General features: G+C 38.2%; 1 protein-coding gene across 3 annotated transcripts in view; it reads left to right on the forward strand.

Annotated features, from left to right (window-relative positions):
- fig4a (FIG4 phosphoinositide 5-phosphatase a) overlaps window positions 1-18382 on the forward strand; it is an 80689-nt gene extending 62307 nt beyond the window's left edge. For 2 of the 3 annotated variants that reach the window (XM_059023783.1, XM_059023782.1), the window contains exons 23-24: window positions 235-324; window positions 18016-18382. In XM_059023783.1, the coding sequence (XP_058879766.1) occupies window positions 235-324; window positions 18016-18193 (268 nt within the window). In that variant the 3' untranslated portion in view covers window positions 18194-18382. Of the gene's footprint in view, window positions 1-234; window positions 325-15078; window positions 15322-18015 lie in introns of all 3 variants that reach the window. The other variant, XR_009328671.1, reaches the window with a different exon arrangement.
- Window positions 18383-22987: the final 4605 nt, after the last annotated feature.

The following is a 22987-nucleotide window of genomic DNA, read 5'->3' on the forward strand; positions in this document are numbered from 1 at the left end:
AAAAAAGTTATATAGTATACTGTAGTAGTAGTATTTTTTGGCAGGGAAGTGCTGAAGTTTAAACTCCTTACAGGTCTGCAGTTTTTACAATATCTGTAATTTTGAGAGAATGTCATGATTACAGATTGCTTGATCTGTCACAATAATATTAAGAAATCCTGATTACAGAGCACGGTACAGTGCACTCCTAGTGATTGATTTATTAATGTGTCCCTTCGCTTGTGTTCACTACAGGTTCGTTCACCTCGGTCAAAATCAGCATAAAGTAGAGAGGAGCAGCCAGCAGAAGACTGATTCAAGATACTTTGAGAATGTCATTAGCCTGTGAGTAGTCAATCACAATTATTTATTTCCATTCTACCTAATGGTTATTTAGAAAAAGCATTTTTTATTGTTTAGCCCTTTGCAGTCCATTTATTAAGTGCGCGTCAGGCGCGTCAGGTCCAATTTATTTTCACACGCGCAGTTAATTTTAGACGCGCTGTTTAAAAGTATTTTTTTTCCACAGTCAAACGGGAATATCAACAAAGCCCTGCATATCAACAAAGCACTCACTAGGCATCTCCAGCCCCGCCCCACCCTTTCGTTCGCTATCGCTTTCATATATGCTAATAAATAATTATTAATAATAATCATAATAATAGTCGTACATACCGATCAATCATCTCCTGATCACTCGTTTTATCACCAAACTCCTCAATAATGCAATCCAAGTCATTATTTTATTATTATAACATCTCAAAAAAGCTCTGCAAATGTCCGTGATAGTCTCTGTGCGCTGATTCAGTAATAGCCAGCTTGTTTCCTTATGACCACTGCCCCTATGTAATGCCAGGGGCATGTATGACTAATCATGAGATACGCTTTTTTTTTTTAAAAAAAATTTATTTTTATCGGCTTGTCTCGGCTCCTGTCTCTCCCACTTGGCCATTGAATGGTTTTCTCGGCTTTTTCCGGAGAAAAAACGACTAGAAACCCGTTTTTTGCATTTTTTTGATGATGTCGGACAGGGTCCAACAATGGACCGGATAGGAAAAATTGCAATGTCGGACCAGGTCCGACAATGGACCGCAAAGGGTCGGACCAGGTCCGACAATGGACCGCAAAGGGTTAGTACAGTACTACTTGTTGGTTCCATGATAATCCTGTTTTCTTAAGCCCCTTTCACACTGGCGCTCCTTCCCGCATCCCGATCTGGGTTTTGGCTACCCGGATCACAATCCCAAGTAGTGTGAAACCTGCGACCCTCCGGATGTGAGTCGACACGCTTTGACACGGGTTGAGCGACACAAAATGCACGATGGCCGTTAGTAAGCTGACGAAGTAACTAACAGCCACTCCTGCGTGAGTACTCGCATTGTGTACTTGCTTCTGTCGTCCAGGTTGACACTGCTTCTTCAAAAAGCAGTGTGAAATCGCATAGCCAACCCACATGACACCGGGTCGCGACCTGGGTAGAGCATGCCAGTGTAAAAGAGGCTATAGTGTATCAAAACATGTTGGTAATTTCTGCTCATTCTGCTTAAGGGGTACTGTAGCATTCAGGGAGCCACTAACGGCAGAACAACTGCTGTTGCATCCCAGATATACATATGTTAGTAGCATACATCCCCTGCCTTGGCTGTAAATTCAGAATTAAACTGAATGAAAATGTTGATGACCATGACGTATATCAAAAAAGAATGTACAGAATTGTACAGAATAAGAAATAACAATGAATAGGTTCATGAAAGTTGCATAACAGTGGTATTATGTCATTAGGTAAGATTCTCAAGATACATGCCAAAATGTAAGTGTGACAATCAGATGGACAAATGCATGGACAGACAGATACCCCCATGTGTCCCCAAACACGAATACTCTCAATAGCTTATGCTACATAATGCTAAAACCTAGTTTCATTACAATTGGATGAGCAGTTTTCCAGATATATGTAGGAATGTAAAGTGTCTTGTATGTATGACTGCTTCCACTGTATCCCTGTCAGCTGGGATTTCATCGTCTGCGAGGGATAGAACAGTCTTCTTGGATTGAAAGACATTGGTTTCATTTGGATAAACAGTTCTGCATTTTTCATCCCTTTTAATCCATATAATGTTCTACATTGCCTACCTCACGTTTCCACAGCGTTGGCAATAAGCCTCTGTGCTATTAGGATAAACACAAGCTGTCTTGTATAGTAGTAGTAGTAGTATAGTATCTTTATTTTTACAAAGCGCCTTTCATAGTGGACCACCATCACTAAGCACTTTACAGAGGTAGGCTGTGAACTGTGCATTATATGCATAGTCACTTATAATAGGACATTGATTTAACATCTCATCCACAGGATGGAGCACAAGGAGGTTAAGTGACTTGCTCAGGGTCACACAGTGAGTGGTAGAGGTGGGATTTGAACCGGTGACCTTCTGGACTTTAACCACTGGACCACACTGCCTCCTTAATATTGTATACTTATATTTAAAGTATTGAATAACCAGAAGCCACATAGAAGTATCAACTTGCAATACTTAGTTTGACCTCCCAAAATATAGACTCTTCTCTTCTTTCATACATGTTTACTTTCTACTGCGTCCAAGTAAAACACTGTGAGGGAGAAATTTACACAAAATCGACTGTGACCGGGAGCGGTAGTTCCCCCTTGGAAATATTTGTGGGGATCCTGGAATTCCACACCTTTACCAAATCCTTCCAAAATGGTCACAATGCTGGTAGTTACTTTCATTGCAAATCTGAAAGTGTGCAAAATAATTTGCTTCAAATGTAATCTTTTTATGATGTTTACATCATTCAGGTTCTGAGCTCTGTTGCTCCAACATTGAACTTGAATATTTTTTCCCTGGATCAGAATCCGTTTGGCATTGTCTGTGTCTGTACAATCCTAGCTGATGGCTCTTTTGAGTACTTTCTGATTCCAAAGAAATCACATGAGTGGGTCACCACATCAGGAATCGGGCAAATCGTATTTTGTAGTTATTAAAGAATCCTCCCGTGGTGTATCATCACAATAATGCTAACAAATCATGTTTGGGAACGTACAAAATTAGGTCAGTGAAAACACACACGGGAAAAAAAATGACGACCCTTATTCTAAACGTTGACCCTTATTGATTGATTCTGTCTGTCTGTCCTTCCTTCTATCTGTCTTAATAATAATAATAATAATAATAATGATGATAATAATAATAATAATAATAATAATAATAATAATAATAATAATAATACAGTAATAAAAACAACATTCATGAGGTAAAAAAAGCAAGCTCTCAGTTAGACAGTAATTGCCAGAAACAAAACGATCATGAAAAGTGATGCCAAGGACAAAGTAATAACCTTCACAAACTATGACAATGGTGTCAGTCAAGAGAACACAATCATATAATATCCAGAATCAGTAAGACTAGACAAGCCTTAAATTACCTGAAGGCAGTGTGGGAATCAAACATGTCCATAACAAAGTCAAACCAATTTGGGTGGAAAGTGCTGAAAAATAACAAAAGGCCTAATAAAAAAGAACTCACAGACTCCCCCTAGATCAGTGTTTTGAGATTTATGAGAATAAGATATTGTAGTTCTACAGCATTTCCAGTAGGAAACTGGACAGCATGAGGCTGGAGTAGGAATGCCAAAATAAATTGGATATATTTTCAGAAAATATTAAGTTACTGATGTGTTATTTAAGTTTCTACCATGTGAAGACTGTACAATTTTAGTTATTTTCTTAATATTTTGTCGTCATCCATTCTGGTTTTGTCAAGTGAAAATTTACTGCCACACTAGTTTAACCTCAGGCTGCATCAGTAATACAGACTACACACTTTGTTCCCCCTGTGGTGAGCAATCTTAAAACCGTTTCTCAACATCACATTTTCTGAAAATTCGAAAATATTTATTATAATTATTTAAAAAAAAAAAAAAAAAATTAAAACATTTTCTAAAACAACTTTTAAAGCTTTGTTAGTTCCAAGATACAAAAACATTATTATAAATTAACTACAATTTATGTAAAGTATCAGTAATTGTGAAAAGTAATTGGGCATTTCCTTACCGAAAAGGTTTACTTTGTTGTTATTATTATTATTATTATTATTATTATTATTATTATTATTATTATTATTATTATTATTTGTTTATTTAGCAGACGCCTTTATCCAAGGTGACTTGCAGAGACTAGGGTGTGTGAACGATGCATCAGCTGCAGAGTCACTTACAACTACGTCTCATCCGAAAGACAGAGCACAAGGAGGTTAAGTGACTTGCTCAGGGTCACACAATGAGTCAGTGGCTGAGGAGGGATTTGAACCGGGGACCTCCTGGTTACAAGCCCTTTTCTTTAACCACTGGACCACACACATTATACAAAATAAATACTATAAATAACAAGAGCGTGGGATCTAATAAAAAGAAGGTTCACCTATTAACTGGTGTATAGCAATGCAGTATACACACGAAGCACGACAAACCTTTAACAGCATAGATTTTTGGTTTTTTTTATGTAAAACGATGATGCATTTAACAACTTTGTACAGTATTTAGAATCTTGCCATGTCCTATCTGAACCTAAACGTAATTAAAATACTGTAAATAAACAGATTCCACGTGTAACCCAACAATCCCTATTCAATAGAACATACCAACAAGAACATTTCTCTCAACCTATTAGATTGCACACTTTCTTACTGTATATAAAGACCCACCTTATCAATGTTTCCTTCTTTGTTCATTTGCTTTCTGTTGTGAATATGACTGGGATGAAGTGTGTGAAGTGACTTGCACGAGATTGGGATTTTACTTGTCTGATTCTTTGCCAGTTATGTAACATGTTTTGAAAGCTGCTTCCCTAACCCTCATATACAAATCCTTAGCAGCAGGTTGTCATGGCAGCTTCTTTATTTGGTCTGGATGTTATGGTAATGGACTGCATGCTTTCCAGCTGGATTCAGAAATACTTGTATATTCAAATCAATATCATTTAAGGTTTTCAATATAATATGTTTAATACTGGAGAAGTGTGGTATCAAATGTCTGTGCAGTATGTTTGTCACTACTACAGTATAAAGCACTCTTTTTAAAAGACAGTGTATAAGACAATATATATATATTTATTATCCCCTGCCAGGGAAAATAGTGGAAGTACCCTTCCGAAGAAGCTTAGAAAATGAGAACAAGGTGCCCTTTTGGTTTTAGCATCTCACAGTATTTCTATACATCTTGACTGAATCATGTTTAAAAGGTTAGCATGTTATTCTCAGTCTCACCAGCTTATAGTAAGCAAACCTACTTCTGTTTCAACAGCATGGATATGTGTATAGTTTTTGTCTAAACATAATGCACCATCTGATAGCTTTGAAATGTGCTACCTGAGCAGCAAAAGCAAGTACAAGGTGATTTATTACATATTCTTAAACAGTGTTGCATTTATACCAACCATCACCAGATGATTGTCTTGCTTTATGCAAGAGATAACTATAAATACACTTCCACCTCTAAATGTCAATGTACTAACACATTATAATGAAGTTTTAATTATAAGAGGATTTGGGCTTCCATTATTTAGCTTCCTAAAGAAACCATTACAATAAAAAAAGTACCTTTTGAAACCTTGCTTCAAAATGTGTGAATATGTTTACTACCATTTTTTGGAAACTGTGATTGAAAAACTTTGTTTATAGCGTCACCTCTGTAGTTTTAACTATCGTGCTCTGAAGCTGTTGAATAAATAGAAATAGCCAACTTACTTGCATAAAAACATAAGAAAAGTTGTGCGCAAGAGGAGGCCATTCAGCCCATCAATGCTTGTCTGATCTCTAATAGCTCACTAATGCTGATTTTCATATCTGATATAAACAAACGGAAAAGGAAAAGAACACAGAACAGCGACAGGAAAAAGGTAGAATTTTTTTTTTTCAAATGAAGATTTATAACTAATCTCCATACAACCAATACTAATATATTATTGTTGATTTTATATATATATTCTGCATTTTTGCACATTTTTCACATTGTATTTGGTCAGATTTTTTGTGGGTTGTAGTAGTATATAGAGGGAGTCTGAGAGAAAAAATGACACCAAAGTTTGGTGCTTTTGTTTGGTGTGCAATGTAATCAAACATGCAATCTTCAGGTATGAAAAAGTTATGTTAACTCTACCCAATTAAAGGGATAATTAGGGTCAGCTGTTTGAGTACTTGGGTTAACATCCAGGCCTGATTTGGGCCAGCCCTGCCCAATATAAATCTGACTAACTTTGGCCCTTACCATCAGAGTGAAGTTGTCAGCACACAGGTTCTAGAGGCACATCATGCCATGAACAAAAGAAATTCCTGAAGACCTCCGGAAAAAAGTTGTTGATGCCTATCAGTCTGGAAAGGGTTACAAAGCCATTTCTAAGGCTCTGGGGCTCCACCAAACCACAGTCAGAGCCATATTGTCCAAATGGAGAAAGTTTGGGACAGTAGTGAAGAGCAAGGACGTAAAATCGTCCAGGAAGTCACAAAGAACCCTAGAACAACATCAAGGGATCTGCAGGCCTCTCTCACCTCAGCTAAGGTCAGTGTTCATGACTTCACCATCAGAAAGACACTGGGCAAAAATGGGATTCATGGCAGAGTAGCAAGGCGGAAACCATTGCTCACTAAGAAGAACATGAATGCTCATCTCAAGTTTGCCAAAAAGCACCTGGATGATCCTCAAGAGTTCTGGAGCAATGTTCTATGGACAGATGAGTCAAAAGTGGAACTTTTTGGCCGACATGGGCCCCGTTATGTCTGGCGAAAACCAAACACTGCGTTCCACAGTAAGAACCTCATACCAACGGTCAAGCATGCTGGTGGTAGTGTCGTGGTTCGGGGATGCTTTGCTGCATCAGGACCTGGACGCCTTGCCATCATTGAAGGAACCATGAATTCTGCTCTGTATCAGAGAATTCTACAGGAGAATGTCAGACCATCCGTCCGTGTGCTGAAGCTGAAGCAAGTCTACATCAGAATGGTTGAAGAACAAGAAATTTAAAGTTTTGGAATGGCCTAGTCAAAGTCCAGACCTAAACCCCATTGAAATATCAACTAAATTAGCTTCTCTTTTGAATGCTACAACTGGAGCCTTAAGAAATACTTTTTTTCAATTTTTCTGAATTATGTAGAATCCGCAAGGGTTTCCAAACTATCTTAGAAATATTGGGCAAAAGTTTAGAGTAAGTCATTACTCTTGACCTTTTTAGCTCTATTTTTATAATCTAGTAGATCATCTCTTTTTAGTTGATCCACTTTTCTTAACTCCATCTCTATAATTCTTTCTTTGTATCATATATATATATATATATATATATATATATATATATATATATATATATATATATATATAAAATAAAATAGATGGAGGCCCATCTATTATTTTTTTATAATACATGTATACCCTTGTGATGCTAATATTAAAGAAGACTAGGTTCAACAGTACAGTTGTTTTTTTTAAACATAGTATTTCAGTGCTGTACAGACGTTCTGTGTCGTTATCTGTTAGTGCTTCAGCTTTATTTGGATGATTGCCTTTACCTTGTTTTAATTTCCCGTTCCTCTCCAGTTTCTCTGAGATACGAATGTACTAGCTTTACATCTTTACACTTAAAAAATCTTATTTTCAGGACGTTTTGGGCAAAAGCCCTTCAGCTGTTTTAAAAAGAATAGTAAACACAATGCAGTAAACTTGTTGTTATGATTGGTAATTATACAACAATTCTGTGGATGGTGTCATGATTATTAGAATAGAATGTTCATTCCCAGAAGTTCCAAAGTTCCCAGTTTGACGATAAACTCTCGCTCCTTTTGTTTCTTAGCAACATTTGTTCCATAGCACTGATTGATCACACAGACTGTGATGTCTTCAGCAGTGTGATCATCACTGTTGAAGTGACGGACTACTGGAAATGCAGTGGTATTAAGTGTTCTACAAACCAGTCTGCTAAACGCCTTTTAGTTTCCCCAATATACAATTTGTTGCATTTCTTGCAGATAATGCAGTAGACTATTCCTTTAGAGGAAATTGTGGCTTTCCGGACAAGATCATCACTAAAGCTAAATCCCGCATTTCAAATATAAATAGAAAAAAATGTTTTATATAATAATAAAATACAACACACAGATGATAGAATCCCTCTGGTCCTCACTTACCACCCGACCAACAAAAAGATACAGACAGTTGTGCAAAGAAACTTTAACATTTTACAACAAGACCCATCTACAGCACCTATTTTCCAGGCTCCCCCTTTGATGTCATATAGAAGAGACAAGATCACAAGAGAATATGTGGTACACGTCCTTCTGGGGAACCACTGAAAGGCACATATCCATGTAATAGACCACAATGTAATACCTGTAAATACATTCATTCTGAAACAGAGATTAGAGGCATTAAATCTTCATTCAACATTCATGAACATTTGACATGTACCTCTAAAGGAGTAGTCTACTGCATTATCTGCAAGAAATGCAACAAATAGGAGAGTCAAAGATCTGCCTTTTATTATACAGGTGTCCAATAATTGGGAATTTAACCAATGGGTAAGTCAAAGATCTGCCCTGGTTTTACAGCTGTCCAATCATTAGTGAGCAGAGGCGGGACATAAATATGCTAGAGTAGGGAGTAAGAATAACTGAATTTTGCACGATATTTCTTATTATAGAGACCATTATTGAGAATTATATTGAAAACTTCTAAGTAATATTTCAAATTGCTTTTTACAAATGAAAAAACAAATGTCATAAGACAACAGAGACATTGTAGTCGATTTTGTTACAATTCAATTTTCAAGAAGAACTTTCTCAGGAAAAATTGAGGTATACACCACAAATACCTGAACTGACACAGAAAGGTATACTCGCCACTTCCAAAATTGAAATTATGAAAGATATTGTTTATCGGTAGCTGTCAATTAAAAAAAAGGGTACTGCTTGAACTGTATTTTCTTCAGTACAGAAAATGTGATATTGAACAGCACTGGCTACAACAATCTAGAATGTCTATGCGTTCCCAAAGTCACTTGCGAGCCACTGTTACACTCAAAACTTTTGGACAAACCCAGATTGATGTTCAACTGGATGAAGGCACCAATTCCTCACATAGAGGTAATTATGTGGGATTACTTTCTCTGATTTCTGACTACGACAGCATGTTAAGCAGTCACTTGTCAATAGCCACAGTATTCTCTGGTACCTCTAACAAGATTCGGAATGAGTAAAAGCAAAAGTACAGGAAGCCAAATACGTAGCTGTAATGGTAAACAACTGATGATGGAAACACAGCTCAGCTGTCTTGTGTTTTCAGGTACTAGTATATGACTGACAATGGCCCAAAAGAACGGTTGTTCTGTGAAAATGTGTTACATTTACTAAAATAAAAATAATAATAAAAATGCTTTTAAAAAGACCAAATTGCCATTGGGCTTTTTTTATATTTTTTTAGATTCTACTGATTTTTTAGTATTACTGTGCAGGACAGCCGCTATAATATTGTTACCTTTATTAAAAATGTGCAAAGGTCAATCTACCGATTTTAATCTACTGATTTAATCAACTAATGCCCATAAATTAACCGATCAGAAATTAAGCGCTTGACAGCCCTAATATATATATATATATATATATATATATATATATATATATATATATAAAATCCCAATCTAAAGCTTTGATAAATGTTTTTTTTGTTAAGTGAGAAAGAATGGAAATAAAAAATAAAAAAAAACATTCAGAAAAGGCATCCTGTGGAAATGTTATGTGACCACACACACACATTCTCTAATGCTTGTTTGAGACTAGAGTCTGAAAGTACTTTGCAGTTGGGGATAATGCACTTTTTACCTCTAATTGGATTAGTGGTTTCCTTTCAGTGAGAACAAATCACAAGATCCTTTACCAGGAGTGACCACACCAAATTCATGTGTTTCTTTATTCGTCCAAAAACAAACGAGTACCCACAAATACTAGTATATAATCCTTGTGTGTGTGTGTGTGTACTGTTTGACACAGGAGTTCATCAGATGACTAAGGGTCAGAAACCCACTGAAGTAAAGTAAAGATGAAGTGGCATATTTTTTAAATGGCATTTCATGATCCATGTCTGCTGGCATGCTGTGTTTCATGTCTAAGTTCGAGACTTGAATTCATAGGCTATGTAAGTAAGATACTGTACAGGGGGGCTCCCGAGTGGCGCATCCAGTAAAGGCGCTCCTCACAAGATGTGCCCTATAGCCTGGAGATCGCTGGTTCGAATCCAGGCTATGTCACAGCTGACCGTGACCGAGAGTTCCTAGGGGGCGGCGCACAATTGGCTGAGCGCTGCCCAGGTAGGGAGGGCTTAGGTCGGCAGGGGAATCCACGGCTCACCGCGCATCAGCGACCCCTGTGGCCGATCGGGCGCCTGTGGCTCTGCAGCCGAGCCGCCAGATCTGTGTTGTCCTCCGGCACTATAGGTCTGGTAGCATTGCTGTGGATCTGCAGTGCGAAAAATGACGGCTTGGAAGGAGCATGTTTCGGAGGACGCGTGTTTCAGCCTCCGTTTCCTGAGTCGGCGGGGGGGTTGCGAGCGGTGAGCCGGGGATACAGATAATAATTGGGCATGCTAAATTGGGGTGAAAACCGGGGTAAAAATAATTGGCGACGACTAAATTTAAAAAAAAAGATACTGTACAGAACTGCTTTCAAGGATATAAATAATGCACGACAGATGTCGATCACCATGTCCGGTTATTCACTGCATGTGGAATAAAATCTTGTTGCAAAATAGTGGTTAAGTTAGACAGGATAGAATGATGTGACATACTTTGCTGGTACTCTATATAAAGAACCAAACTCTTTGGGGGAAAGTTGACAGGAATATCATTATCCCGATGATTGTGGACACTGAGTATGATATTATCTTTGGAATGGAGTTTTTGTGAACTCTGTACATGACCTCTTTGATACCGACTGCAGATAGACGTAAACCGACTCCCCTGCTAAAGACTGTATTGCTTGACATATAAAGTTCCTGATGCTGAAGTTTTCTCATTAGTATAGCAAGCTGGAGGACACTACACAACAGACGCAATGTGATTTGTTTTAGGGCAACATGATACTTTTGCTACGATAATAAATGGTCCGTAGAATAATAAGCAATTGAATTTTTATATGGGCTTCATTGTACAGAAATTGATATTTGCTATTGATACATACTAACAGTTACCACTCACATATTTATTAATATTTGCCTGTCATGTGAATTTGACCAGTACAGGTTTAAAAAAAAAAAAAAAACACTTAAAATATCTTTACTATCTGTACAAAATATTAAAATATTAAACAGCAAATGATCACCGGCGATATCTACAAAAAGGGCCAAGTTAAGAGTCAGCTCCAAATATAAAAATGAGAGACTGGGCCCAAGCAGCTAATTTGCCGCACATGGTTTTTATTGTCAGTGAAGAGGTGCTCTGTGGATTCTCTGGTTCCATTGTGTATTTTTTAACTTCATCAAGTCCAGTGTTTTCTTCTTTTTGTTGTTATGTACTGTAGGTTAGCACTGCCATTTTTAATTTTGCTTTTCAGAAACTATATGGAAGTCATGCAGGTGAAATAATTGCTGTGAATATAGTTAGGGCTCACAAAAATACCACTCAGCAGCAGAGTAGCTCAAGCGTTTCTACAATGTTGATCGTATCTAATTGAAGTTCACGGACACAAACCAGATTCCTGCTTTTTATTAACTAGCGTGTCTAATTAGGAGTTTTTAATACTATTTGTTTTTGCTATTGCTATTGTTACTACTGTATACCTAATATAACTTGTTTACCAAGAACATTTATATTAAAATGAGTTTTCTATAGTTTTTACTTATAGGTGTTTTCCCTGGGCCATCCCAATCAGGAAAGGGTCTGGTTAAATTGCACAATTGTGCTTACATTTCTAAGCCTTGCCAATGTTTATGTAAACAGACATTAATAAAAGAGTTGAATTGCCTCAGCAAATCAAGCAAAGCTTTTGGTGGCAATTCAGAGTAATCAGATAATGAAAGTATGATGCTCTGCCCAACAGTTTAACAACTGTTTTATAAGACACAAAAGAGCCTTCACAATACTAGGTTAGGCGTGTTAGGTCCATTGCTTCTTATTAGTAATGGACCTACATCTGTTAACAAGAGCACAGATAGAAAACATACAGAGTTACAAATATGATACTGTAGAAATAATTTAAATAGTATTCCAGTTATTAAAGTACACAAGTACAGAATTTTTTCTCAACAATCAAATTCAAATTAAAAGCAGCAGCATAGCTATTGTACACACTAAAAAACTGCAGCTGTCCTTATAAAACACCTTTTTCTATGTTGATGTATGTTGGAGTCAACAGATACAACCCAAAAAAGCCAACTTCTAAGTTAGAATCTTCTGAGGGATCTTGGGATGCAACACTGTATAGCATACGTGGTGCTGCATTCAACAACGTTGCTTGAAAGTATGGAATACTTATATTTCATATTGCTTGTCCAATAAAACTACCAATCACGTGAGGAGAGAATCATGTGATAATGGCAAAATGGTGACCCCCACGGTGCGGTGTGACATCAGGTTACAAAGAGTTTTGAACTTGTATCAATAATATAGTGTAATATATGGACATGAAATGGTGTCTTGTCATCTATTGACATTTGCTGTTTTGTTTTGCACTGATATTGCTAGTACAATACAACTTAGATAAACATAAGACAATAATATAATTTAGATGTTCACAGTGCAATGCAAAAGGATATAAAAAAAAGAAGTTCAACCTTTTTGTACAATGATACAATTAAATAAAAAAAAAAAATAACTCAATTAAAAAAAAAAAAATAGTACATTTTGTAACTGAAAAAGACAGCATGGCAAATATGACCAGCTTAATGGGATGACATCATTTTAACCACTCCTTAAACCCTGACATCATTTGAACCACTCCTCTTAAACCCTGACATCATTTTAACCACGCCTCTTAAACTCTGACATCATTTTTACCACTCCTCTTAAACCCTGACATCATTTTAACTACTCCTCTTAAACTCTGACATCATTTTAACCACTCCTCTTAAACCCTGACATCATTTTAACCACGCCTCTTAAACGCTGACATCATTTTAACCACTCCTCTTAAACCCTGACATCATTTTAACCACTCCTCTTAAACCCTGACATTCCTCTTTTGCAGGTTTAATGAAAGTGAAATGGGTACTGGCCTGCAACAGTTGTTTTATGTTTTTCTTAGGGATCTTTTATTCTCCTTTAAACATTTGCCAGACCCAGATTTTGTCAAGTGGTAAGTAGACAACAACTTAACGTTAACTATGTACTTAGTAAATTGAGCCAATGAGGTACTTAGCTTCTTCTGTTGGGCATGTATTTGGTCATCTTGTACAGGATAGTAGCTCACAAACACAGCAGGGTCCCCCCCGTGGGTCTCCATATCAATATTTTGGAGCTGCAGGCAGTTTCTAGCCTTGCAAATTTTTTTTACAGGAGGTTCAAGTGAGACATGTGCTTGTCTAGATGCACAACAATACCGTGGTGGCTTATATAAACTACCAGGACAGCCTCAGGACCTATTCTCAAAGGGAGTTCCCAATGCCTCAGAATGGAGGCTTCATCCGGAGGTGGTCAGCCTCATTTGGTAATGGTTTGGGAGAGCAGAGGTAGACCACTTTGTCTCCCAGGAATCGACCCATTGTCCCCTCTGGTTCTCCATAACAGGAGCCGGGGACCCGCTGGCAATAGATGCTATGGCACACCAGTGGCCGAGGCAGCTGCTGTATGCCTTTCCACCATTTGCCATGCTCCCGCTGTGCCTGGAGAAAATCAGGCAGGACTGGGCCAGGGTGCTGTCAGTAGCCCCTTGTGGGGACTCGCTGCGGTGAGGAGAAAAAAAGCATAACCAGACATTCCAAATTGGGGGAAAAATAAAAAAAAATAGTATTGGTTATCAATTTAATAAATAAATAAATAAATAAATAAAGCGGCTTTCTTGCTTGCAATCGCATCCGCTAAGTGGGTGAGTGAGATTCAAGCATTTTTGATTGCGAAAGCCTGCTTAATTTTTGCACAAGCCAGGACAAAGGTTACGCTTCGTACCAGTCCTGCTTTTTTGCCGAAAACCATCTTGGCATTTCACATCAACCAGTCTGTGGAACTGGAGGCTTTCCATCCACCTCTTTTCCGGTCTGATAGGGAGCAGCAGCTCCATATGCTTTGTCTTGTGCAGGCACAAGCATATCATGTGGACAGAATACAGTGTTGGAGGCAGTCTGAAGAATTTTGTGTATGTTATAGGGCTAAGTCCCATGGTAAATCGTTGTCTAAGCAGTGGCTGCCTACATGGATTACAGACAGTCAAAACTGCCTATGAGTGAGCAAACTTGCCCCCTCCAGAAAAGCTCACTGCTCATTCCACCAGGGGCATGGCAACTTTCGTGGGCTTTGTTCCAAGGTGCATCTGTCAGGGACATTTGCAATGCAGTGATGTGGGCCACTCCCCATACTTTTACACAGGTCTATCGACTGAATGTCGTAGATCCACAAAACCCAGGCTTTGGAACAAGACTGTTAAGGGTGGCTTCAGGGTCCACCCTTACAACATAAACATAGAAGTGAGTGCTCCCTCAGTTTTTTAGCCCTAGCTACTTTTACTGGGGTTCCTAATGGTAACAGGCAGGGTAGCCTTGCTTAGCCTTGTGGCATTCCCATTTGGTCTGCAATATTGCCTTGCGTTCAGCTTTGGTATTTCTACCCATTAGGTAATGGTTACATTTCGTACTTGATAGGGGATGTTAGGTTATTGTCATAACCCTGGTTCCCTAAAATAGAAATGTAACCATTAACCTTCAAGGTCGCTGCATCCATGATTGCAGCAACCTTGAAGGAAAAATGATGACGATGTCTGTGTCTGCAGTCCAGTTATGCCCTCGGGGATGGGCATGACTGCGGCACAGGCTCAGACGTGCAGCTTTGATATATCTTATTCAGGTTATCAGGGTCTTTAGGGTAAATACGTCTTTTAGGTAATGGTTACATCTCTATTTCAGGGAATCAATGGTTTCTTCATAGGATGAAGAACTCCACACACCTATATTCCACCCTCCATTCCCCCTTTTTACTGTTTCGAAATTTGGACAACAATGAACGGGAACGATACCGACTTTGGCACCAAAAAGGACTGTATTGCAATGATCTCTGGTTTAGAGATCTGTTTGTTCTCCTGACCCAAGCAAAATGGAGACCGGGAGTTCACTGTATGTGGACTTCATCCTACGAAGAAACCATAACAGGTGATCTTCGTAATCGTGTTGTTGTGGGTGGTGGTGGTGGTGGTGGTGTTGTTGTGGGTAATGATTAGATCTTTCCAGCAAATACTGTAGCACAGCTGTCTTTCTGTTACTGCAGTAAAATATTAACTACAGTCAGTGTTTTTATTTTGACAACCTAATACACATCAGTGTTCAGATGTCAGGTCTTTTTTGTCACTTTACATGTAATCTGAGTTCCTGTGTTTTTCTCCTGCTGATTTTCATTTATGGTACTACAGTACTGAGCTGTTATCTCAGTTTCTGAAAAGGACCCCTGGTTAGAACACCTGTTGGTGTCTGGCAGAGCCACACTCTAGCAGCTCTGCATTGGCCCACCATGTTTGATAAAATCAGATGCAAACATTAGGAGATGAATATGGCATTTTCCTGCTGCGATTGCAATGCACTCAGTAACAGCTGAAGACTATTTTAAGTGTCTTGCAAAAAGAAGTAATAATAAATTAATACTCAGATTTGCTTAGTGAAAACAATGACTCTCAAACTTGACATATCCTGATCTCATGCAAGTACTCCTGCATTTTGTGAAATGTAAAAAACAAGAGCCTGGGAAGTAATACATAGCTGCAGAATATATAATTATGAGATACAAGAGCTGGATTCAAGTTGAAGAAAAACTGAGTGACCTAATGTACTGCTTTCATCATAGGACGAAAAAAAACAAAACTGTGATTGAGTAAATACAGTAGTTCAATAATAGTCATGTTTAAAATCCTTATTTATAGCCTTTAATGGGTTTGGTATTTTAATGAAAATAAACTGTCATAGCTCATGGGCTACTTTACGTATATTTTAAGACTGTGTATATTCATGACTTTAAGAAGAAGCCAATAAACACAATTAGAGTAATTAGATTCTAAATACCTAATAATAAAACAGCATTCATGATTCAGAAAGGTTAAGAAAATGGGATTTTGAGTCTGTAATTAATGAAATCTGATAATTGTAAAGCCATATCTGGTTATTTAACATTATTGCATTCTATAATATTAACTATTAACTATTTTAATTGTGTTAAATAGGGGCGTGCTTATAACAACATATTGAGCCTTGCTCTTTTGTAGTTTTGCAGTTTGGAGTAGTGGTTAGGGCTCTGGACTCTTGACCAGAAGGTTGTGGGTTCAATCCCCAGTGGGGGACACTGCTGTTGTACCCTTGAGCAAGGTACTTTACCTAGATTGCTCCAGTAAAACCCAACTGTATAAATGGGTAATTGCATGTAAAAATAATGTGATATCTTGTAACAATTGTAAGTCGCCCTGGATAAGGGCGTCTGCTAAGAAATAAATAAATAATAAATAAATGTTATAGGGCAGCAGTGTGGAGTAGTGGTTAGGGCTCTGGACTCTTGACCGGAGGGTTGTGGGTTCAATCCCCAGTAGGGGACACTGCTGTTGTACCCTTGAGCAAGGTACTTTACCTAGATTGCTCCAGTAAAAACCCAACTGTATAAATGGGTAATTGTATGTAAAAATGATGTGATATCTGTATAATGTGAAATAATGTAACAATTGTAAGTCGCCCTGGATAAGGGCGTCTGCTAAGAAATAAATAATAATAATAATAATTTTGTGATTCCAATGGTCTGACACTGACAAGACCATACCTGTGTTATATGGTATCCCACTGAATCATGCTGACGCCAGCGTACTAGCAAACTCATCTACACTAAAACAGATCTATTGAGAGTTATAAATCAAGCTATGGTTTAAAATACAAATCCCTGGCAACAGGCGCCCATACGTGGTAGAAATATCTTGAGAACCTCTCAATTATGATTAAACTTGATATTATTAATAGTAATCAATTATTGGTCATAGAACCATATACATAGTCAATGCTCACTTAAATGTTCTTTCCCAATGTTAAAAACCATTAACTTATCACACTTAATTGAGCACCAACAACAGTTAGTGACTGTAATAGGGATGTGCGTATCCGCTGACAAACAGGGAGAGACGATGGTCTATCCCAAGTGTGGCGTTGCTCCAGTAGAAACACATGGCTATGTCAAAAATGGTACACCACACAGGAGTAAATATACAAATGGATTTTATACAAAAAGGCAAACAAAATATAAAAAACACAGCTTGCCTGTAGTCGGCCAAGTGCTGCTGTCACTAAAAAGGGAGGTCCTGCTGTAGGAATCTACACTGACACGCACGCCCTCCGTATACTTTCAATTGGAAATCCCCTAACTAATCCCTATGCTAAGCTACATCGACTCGGTTAAACAGATGGTGGCCATGTAGCTAGTAGTACTTTAGTTACACAAACCCAAGACTCCTGTTCCACATATGGCTGTCGAATAGTTTGTATGGATTACTCACAATACTGTTGCAAAACCCGTGAACCGCCATGATCTGGCTTATCTGCCTTGAGGGTGTGTCAGCGGCTCATTTTGATAGCGAAACGCTCTGCCAAGACACACGCCTACCAAGCGGTCGGGGATCCACACCAATCCAATCCCGGCCGCTGTTCCCTGTCACCACGCACAAGATTTTAAGAAAATCTGCCTGTTTCAGGAGCACGATCCCTAGTAGGAGCACTCCACTCCAACAAGGAAATGTTTACACAAACGAGGGACCTAACAAGCCTACCTCATTAAGCTAAACAGAAGGTTTAATGCATTTATTTATTTTTATTTATCTATTACAGGAACCATATATCATATTTCCCCAACGACAGTATATACGAGACTCAGGAGCCGAAAGTGGACAGGAAATCCAGGGAGATCTTTGAAAGCCACGTTCAAGCTGGAAGAGGTCTGGTGCAGTCACTTTGCAAGGATGATATCCTGATGTACAGGGAGTACATCCGGAACAGATGCATGTAGAACAAAAAACTTTCCGTGGGACTAGCTGCACACTGTCATCATGCAACCTTGATACAGTTTCTCAATGTCTGCTCATCGCAGTCCTTCAGCACCAACTGTTTCTGAATGTGTTAATCTTGTTTTACTAAACTCATTTTTCAGAATGTGTGGTTGTGGATTTTGCTTGCAAATAAACTTATGTTAATCTGTGCCATTTATATCTTAATTGCAAACCTACACGCACTGATATGCACTCATTTCCTTGAGGCTTTTATCTTAGTTACTGAATTGCCTTTTGAATGTTTCCTAGGTGACATGAAGCTGGTAGACTGGGGGCAGGTGTAAATCAGTGTGAGGGATTTGACCTTTCCACACACATGGCGCTGGTAATAATCCAGCATTGCAGAGGCTTTCACGTGAGCCGCGTGAGCTGTGTGGAGCAGGCAGGCTCCTGCAGATCCTGTCATTGCCCTTATGAAAACTGCATTTTATGAATGAACTGGTAAAATGCTTCTCAGTAAATTCAGTTGATGGATGCCGACTGCCAGCTTGAATAGAGGAGCAACAGCAGCTGCTAGCAATATAAATTGGAATTACTTTAGATGTGGGATGAAGTGATGCATCACTTAGTGCTGTGGGATGATATCAAGTGTCTGTGGTTAATTGTGCACCTATTATTTGTTTACAAAGCAAAGACCAGTCCTCTGTTTATGTAGTCTTAGTTGAAGCACAGTACCATAGTAATAGAATTGTAATTGTCTTAAATGCAAATGGAATGTTCAGTTCCCACTTCCTATGTATCAAGTAAAGATTTATTTAATAAATTCCTTTTTTTCATACAAAACCACTAATATTTTAAAGGCTTACCATTGCTACCTTGTGTAACATGTTGCATGACTGCATGCATCTTTTTCAACATAATCGCGAGATAGTTTTCAAAACATAGCAGCTTATGAAAACTTGTTATGTCACAGCTTCTACAAACATAAGAAAGTTTACAAACGAGAGGAGACCATTCGGCCCATCTTGCTCGTTTGGTTCTTAGCTTATTGATCCCAGAATCTCATCAAGCAGCTTCTTGAAGGATCCCAGGGTGTCGGCTTCAACAACATTTTTTCTTTTTCTTTTTTCAGGTCAAAAAAGACCCCTGGGTCGACATTGTCTATACCTTTTAGGATTTTGAATGCTTGAATCAGATCACCGCATAGTCTTCTTTGTTCAAGACTGAATAGATTCGATTCTTTTAGCCTGTCTGCACAGAACATGCCTTTTAAACATGGGATAATTCTGGTTGCTCTTCTCTGCACTCTTTCTAGAGCAGCAATATCCTTTTTGTAACAAGGTGATCAGAACTGAACACAATATTCTAGGTGAGGTCTTACTAATGCATTGTAAACAGCGGATGTGACGGTCACAAACATTACCAAAAGAAATAAGAAGTAAAAAAGATGTATACCTTTTTAGTGTCAGCCATACTTTTTAATTAACCTGACATTTTTTGTCACAAAAAAATCATTCAATGATTTGATCATGTATTTTTTCTGCCGTAACTTTGGTGATGAATAGTTGGAAATTCTACCGAATTATATAATGGCCTTTTGGCAAACGGAATGTAACATTAAACACAATGGGGTAGGTCATTTGAGGCCACAGTAAAAAGCTCTTTCCATATCTATCTATCTATCTATCTATCTATCTATCCATCCATCCATCCATCCATCCATCCATCCATTTAGAGGAAACCAGGCTTCTATTACCAATATCAACTGCTCATTGTGAATGTGGGTTTTCTGCACAAACTTTAATTGGATCCCAGGTTTCTCTACTGTTGAGAATCAGTGCAAAGGGTCCTTGCTTTTAATGTTTGACCCAGAGCTTTCACCAGGTAAAAGGAAACTTAGACAAAATTGTATGCTCTGACTGAGGGATGCAAAAGTGAACCGTTGATGTCATTGGCTCATCCAACATTTTAGATCTTGGTGGCAAAGTACTGAATATGAATCCCTGCTATGTGTAGTAACATATTTTAAGAAAAATCATCATATACTGTCATATAAAGTCACACGACTGCGATACAGTTTGGCATGTGATTAACACTTTTATTCTTCGTATTCCCGAGCCACAGCATCTTACCTGCTGCAACATGGATGTTTGTCACCATGGAAACAGCTTTTGTATTGATAGACTCATTCATTGCTATAAATAAATAGCGTACGTGTGGAGACCACCAGTTTGGAACATAACAAGAATCACTTGGTTACTAAATGTTGAAATAAAATTTGACAGCTCTGTTGCTCATGTTTCTAGCATACAAAAACAAACACAACTTGGTCAAAGGGTTTTGTTCTTTATTGTGTACTGGGTGTGCTGATTGGATTTGATAAGGTCTGTTGAAAATATGCATGAACAAAAAAAAGCTACGTTTACCATATGTTCTTCAATGACTAATCCGTTTTTTTATGCAATGGATTAGGACAAGGGCAGCTGTACCTCAGTGGTAACATTTTCATATCAATACACACCCATTGTAAGAACCAATAAGCCATGGTAATCCAGTGCAGCACCCATGTGATACTGTGTCTTTACAACCAATTATGTTGCAATGGTATGGGCAATGGATGCTTCAAGGTAATATATTTGTATTTTAATGGTATCCCAATTGTAATTTGTAAAGCTTTCTGTAAGTGAATATGCAAAAGAAACAAATAGAGTTCAGTAAAATTGAATTTGTGTAATTTAAAAAAAAAAAAAAAATGATAGTAGATTTGATTCTTGTGATAAAGATCTACTTGCAATACTCAACTGCTCTTGTACTGCCACTGCAGCACTTGTTTTGTGGACCAATAAAATGAATTGATCATTGTGTTCCTAATCATGATTATAATATTACAACGATCATTAGTTTGTTTGGAGTGCATTAGGAACCAGTAAAACAAACATTGGGTGCTGGTGTTCTTGGTTCGTGCTAGTCACACTTAGCTGTAATATTACCCAGTTATACAACAGCTGCTATTGTTAATGAATAAGTCAGGTTTTTTTTACTTAAGAAGTATTATTGGAAATTCCTTTTGAGAATGGACAGGCAGGGATGAACCAGGTTGCTATGCTACCAGGGTAGAGACAAGCCCTTATCTTTATTGAAAGTTGCCTGCTGCTCTTCACATATAGAAATATATAAATGTGTCAGTCTAGATCTGCAGTAAACGCAGTAAATTGTAGTGTATGGTATTTACATAACACATGCTGGAAGCTTATCCCCTGTGGTGAATAAAACCGATATTTATGGACATATGCAATGTTCTCTTTGTGCTTTATACATAAATGAAGCTCACAAGTTTAATGAGAAATATTTTGAATGTTTTTGTGTTTAAAAAGTGTATGCAATAAATCATTTTATTTGAGCTATGTTAATGAAGTATTAACTTATATTTAAACTGGTGTTTTATTTTTGACTGACTATTGAGTATATAGTCTTGGATAAAGGTGTCTGCTAAATAAATAAATAATAATAGTGATGAAAAGCATTGCGAGTGGATATTATGAGCCTGATAGTTGCTGGGCTATCTGTATTGGCCAAACATTTTGGTGTTCATTTCTCCACAATATCTAGACTGCAAGGGCTTAGCAGTCTGGCTTTGCTGTATGTGCCTGAGAAGATATGCCCATGAGAAACAGCCCCTAGTGTGATCATTTTGTGATCAATCACAGCTAACTGAACCAAATCCAATCCCCAGTGGCCCATCTCTAGTGTGTGATCCTGAAGTACAGTTTGCATTGAAGCCGTGCTGATTGCATAAATCCTTCAGGGGAAAATCAGGTCTATTTTAATTATCTTACAGCAATGGATCCATGTACATTTGTTCATTAATCGTGCTGGAGATTTATTGACCCTCCTATAAACAACACTAAATACAAGGTTCAGTGAAAGTGCTGGTTTCATAATTTTAGGTGCTCTTGTATTGAGATCTGCCACTCTTAATTAAAACAGACCCCTACGTATTAAAGAAAACATTAACAGGTGCTAACATGATTGCATAACCTAACATCGTAAACACAGCTGTTCCTTTTACAGTAACCATTACCGAATGTTTATTTCCCTCCTAAAGAACCAAAACCTGAATAAATATATCAAAGGTGCTCAGCCGAGCCTCAGTGACGCAGTCATGCCCGCCCCTGTGGGTATAAAGGACTAGGCGCACAAATCTCAGTGTCATTTTTCCTTTCAAGAACTGACCTGACAGGAGAGCCTATTCACATAAGTACTCCGATTGCGCTGGGCAGTGTCACCAGAAAGGAGGCCATCACCACGGACGCATTCCAGCCTGGGCTGGGGTGCTGTGTGGAATGGCAGGGGGGCACAGGGTGTGGAAATTATATGTGGTATTACAAATAATCACTGTATTAGTTTTATTAATTACACGTATTTGTGCACTACAGCCTATTGTTTGTTACATCCCGAGTTGCCCCTTCCCAGGGATCAAGCAAAGTAAGTCGGCTGACTTTGTGTTCTCCTCCTAGGTTGCTCCGGATGGAGTTATTTTATATTTGTTTTGGCTCCAGCCAATATTATGAGACGGTTTATATAATTTAAGTAGTTGTATTACTGTATTATTGTATGAAAAAAATATTTTCTTTTCTCATTATATTTTTCTGTTTTCACTGAGAATACGCGCAGGATTTTCTGCATTGAATGTTGCGGGGTCCTCACACCATGGCTGTGTGCCAAGGGAGAGCGGTGACACACATGGGAAAGCCCATGCAGGAAGCCATCTCCACAGTCTTCCTCATCTTCTGCCTCTCCTTCACCTTCTCTCC

The sequence above is a fragment of the Acipenser ruthenus genome, chromosome 5 (assembly GCF_902713425.1).
Source record: "Acipenser ruthenus chromosome 5, fAciRut3.2 maternal haplotype, whole genome shotgun sequence".
NCBI classification, from domain to species: Eukaryota; Metazoa; Chordata; class Actinopteri; order Acipenseriformes; family Acipenseridae; genus Acipenser; species Acipenser ruthenus.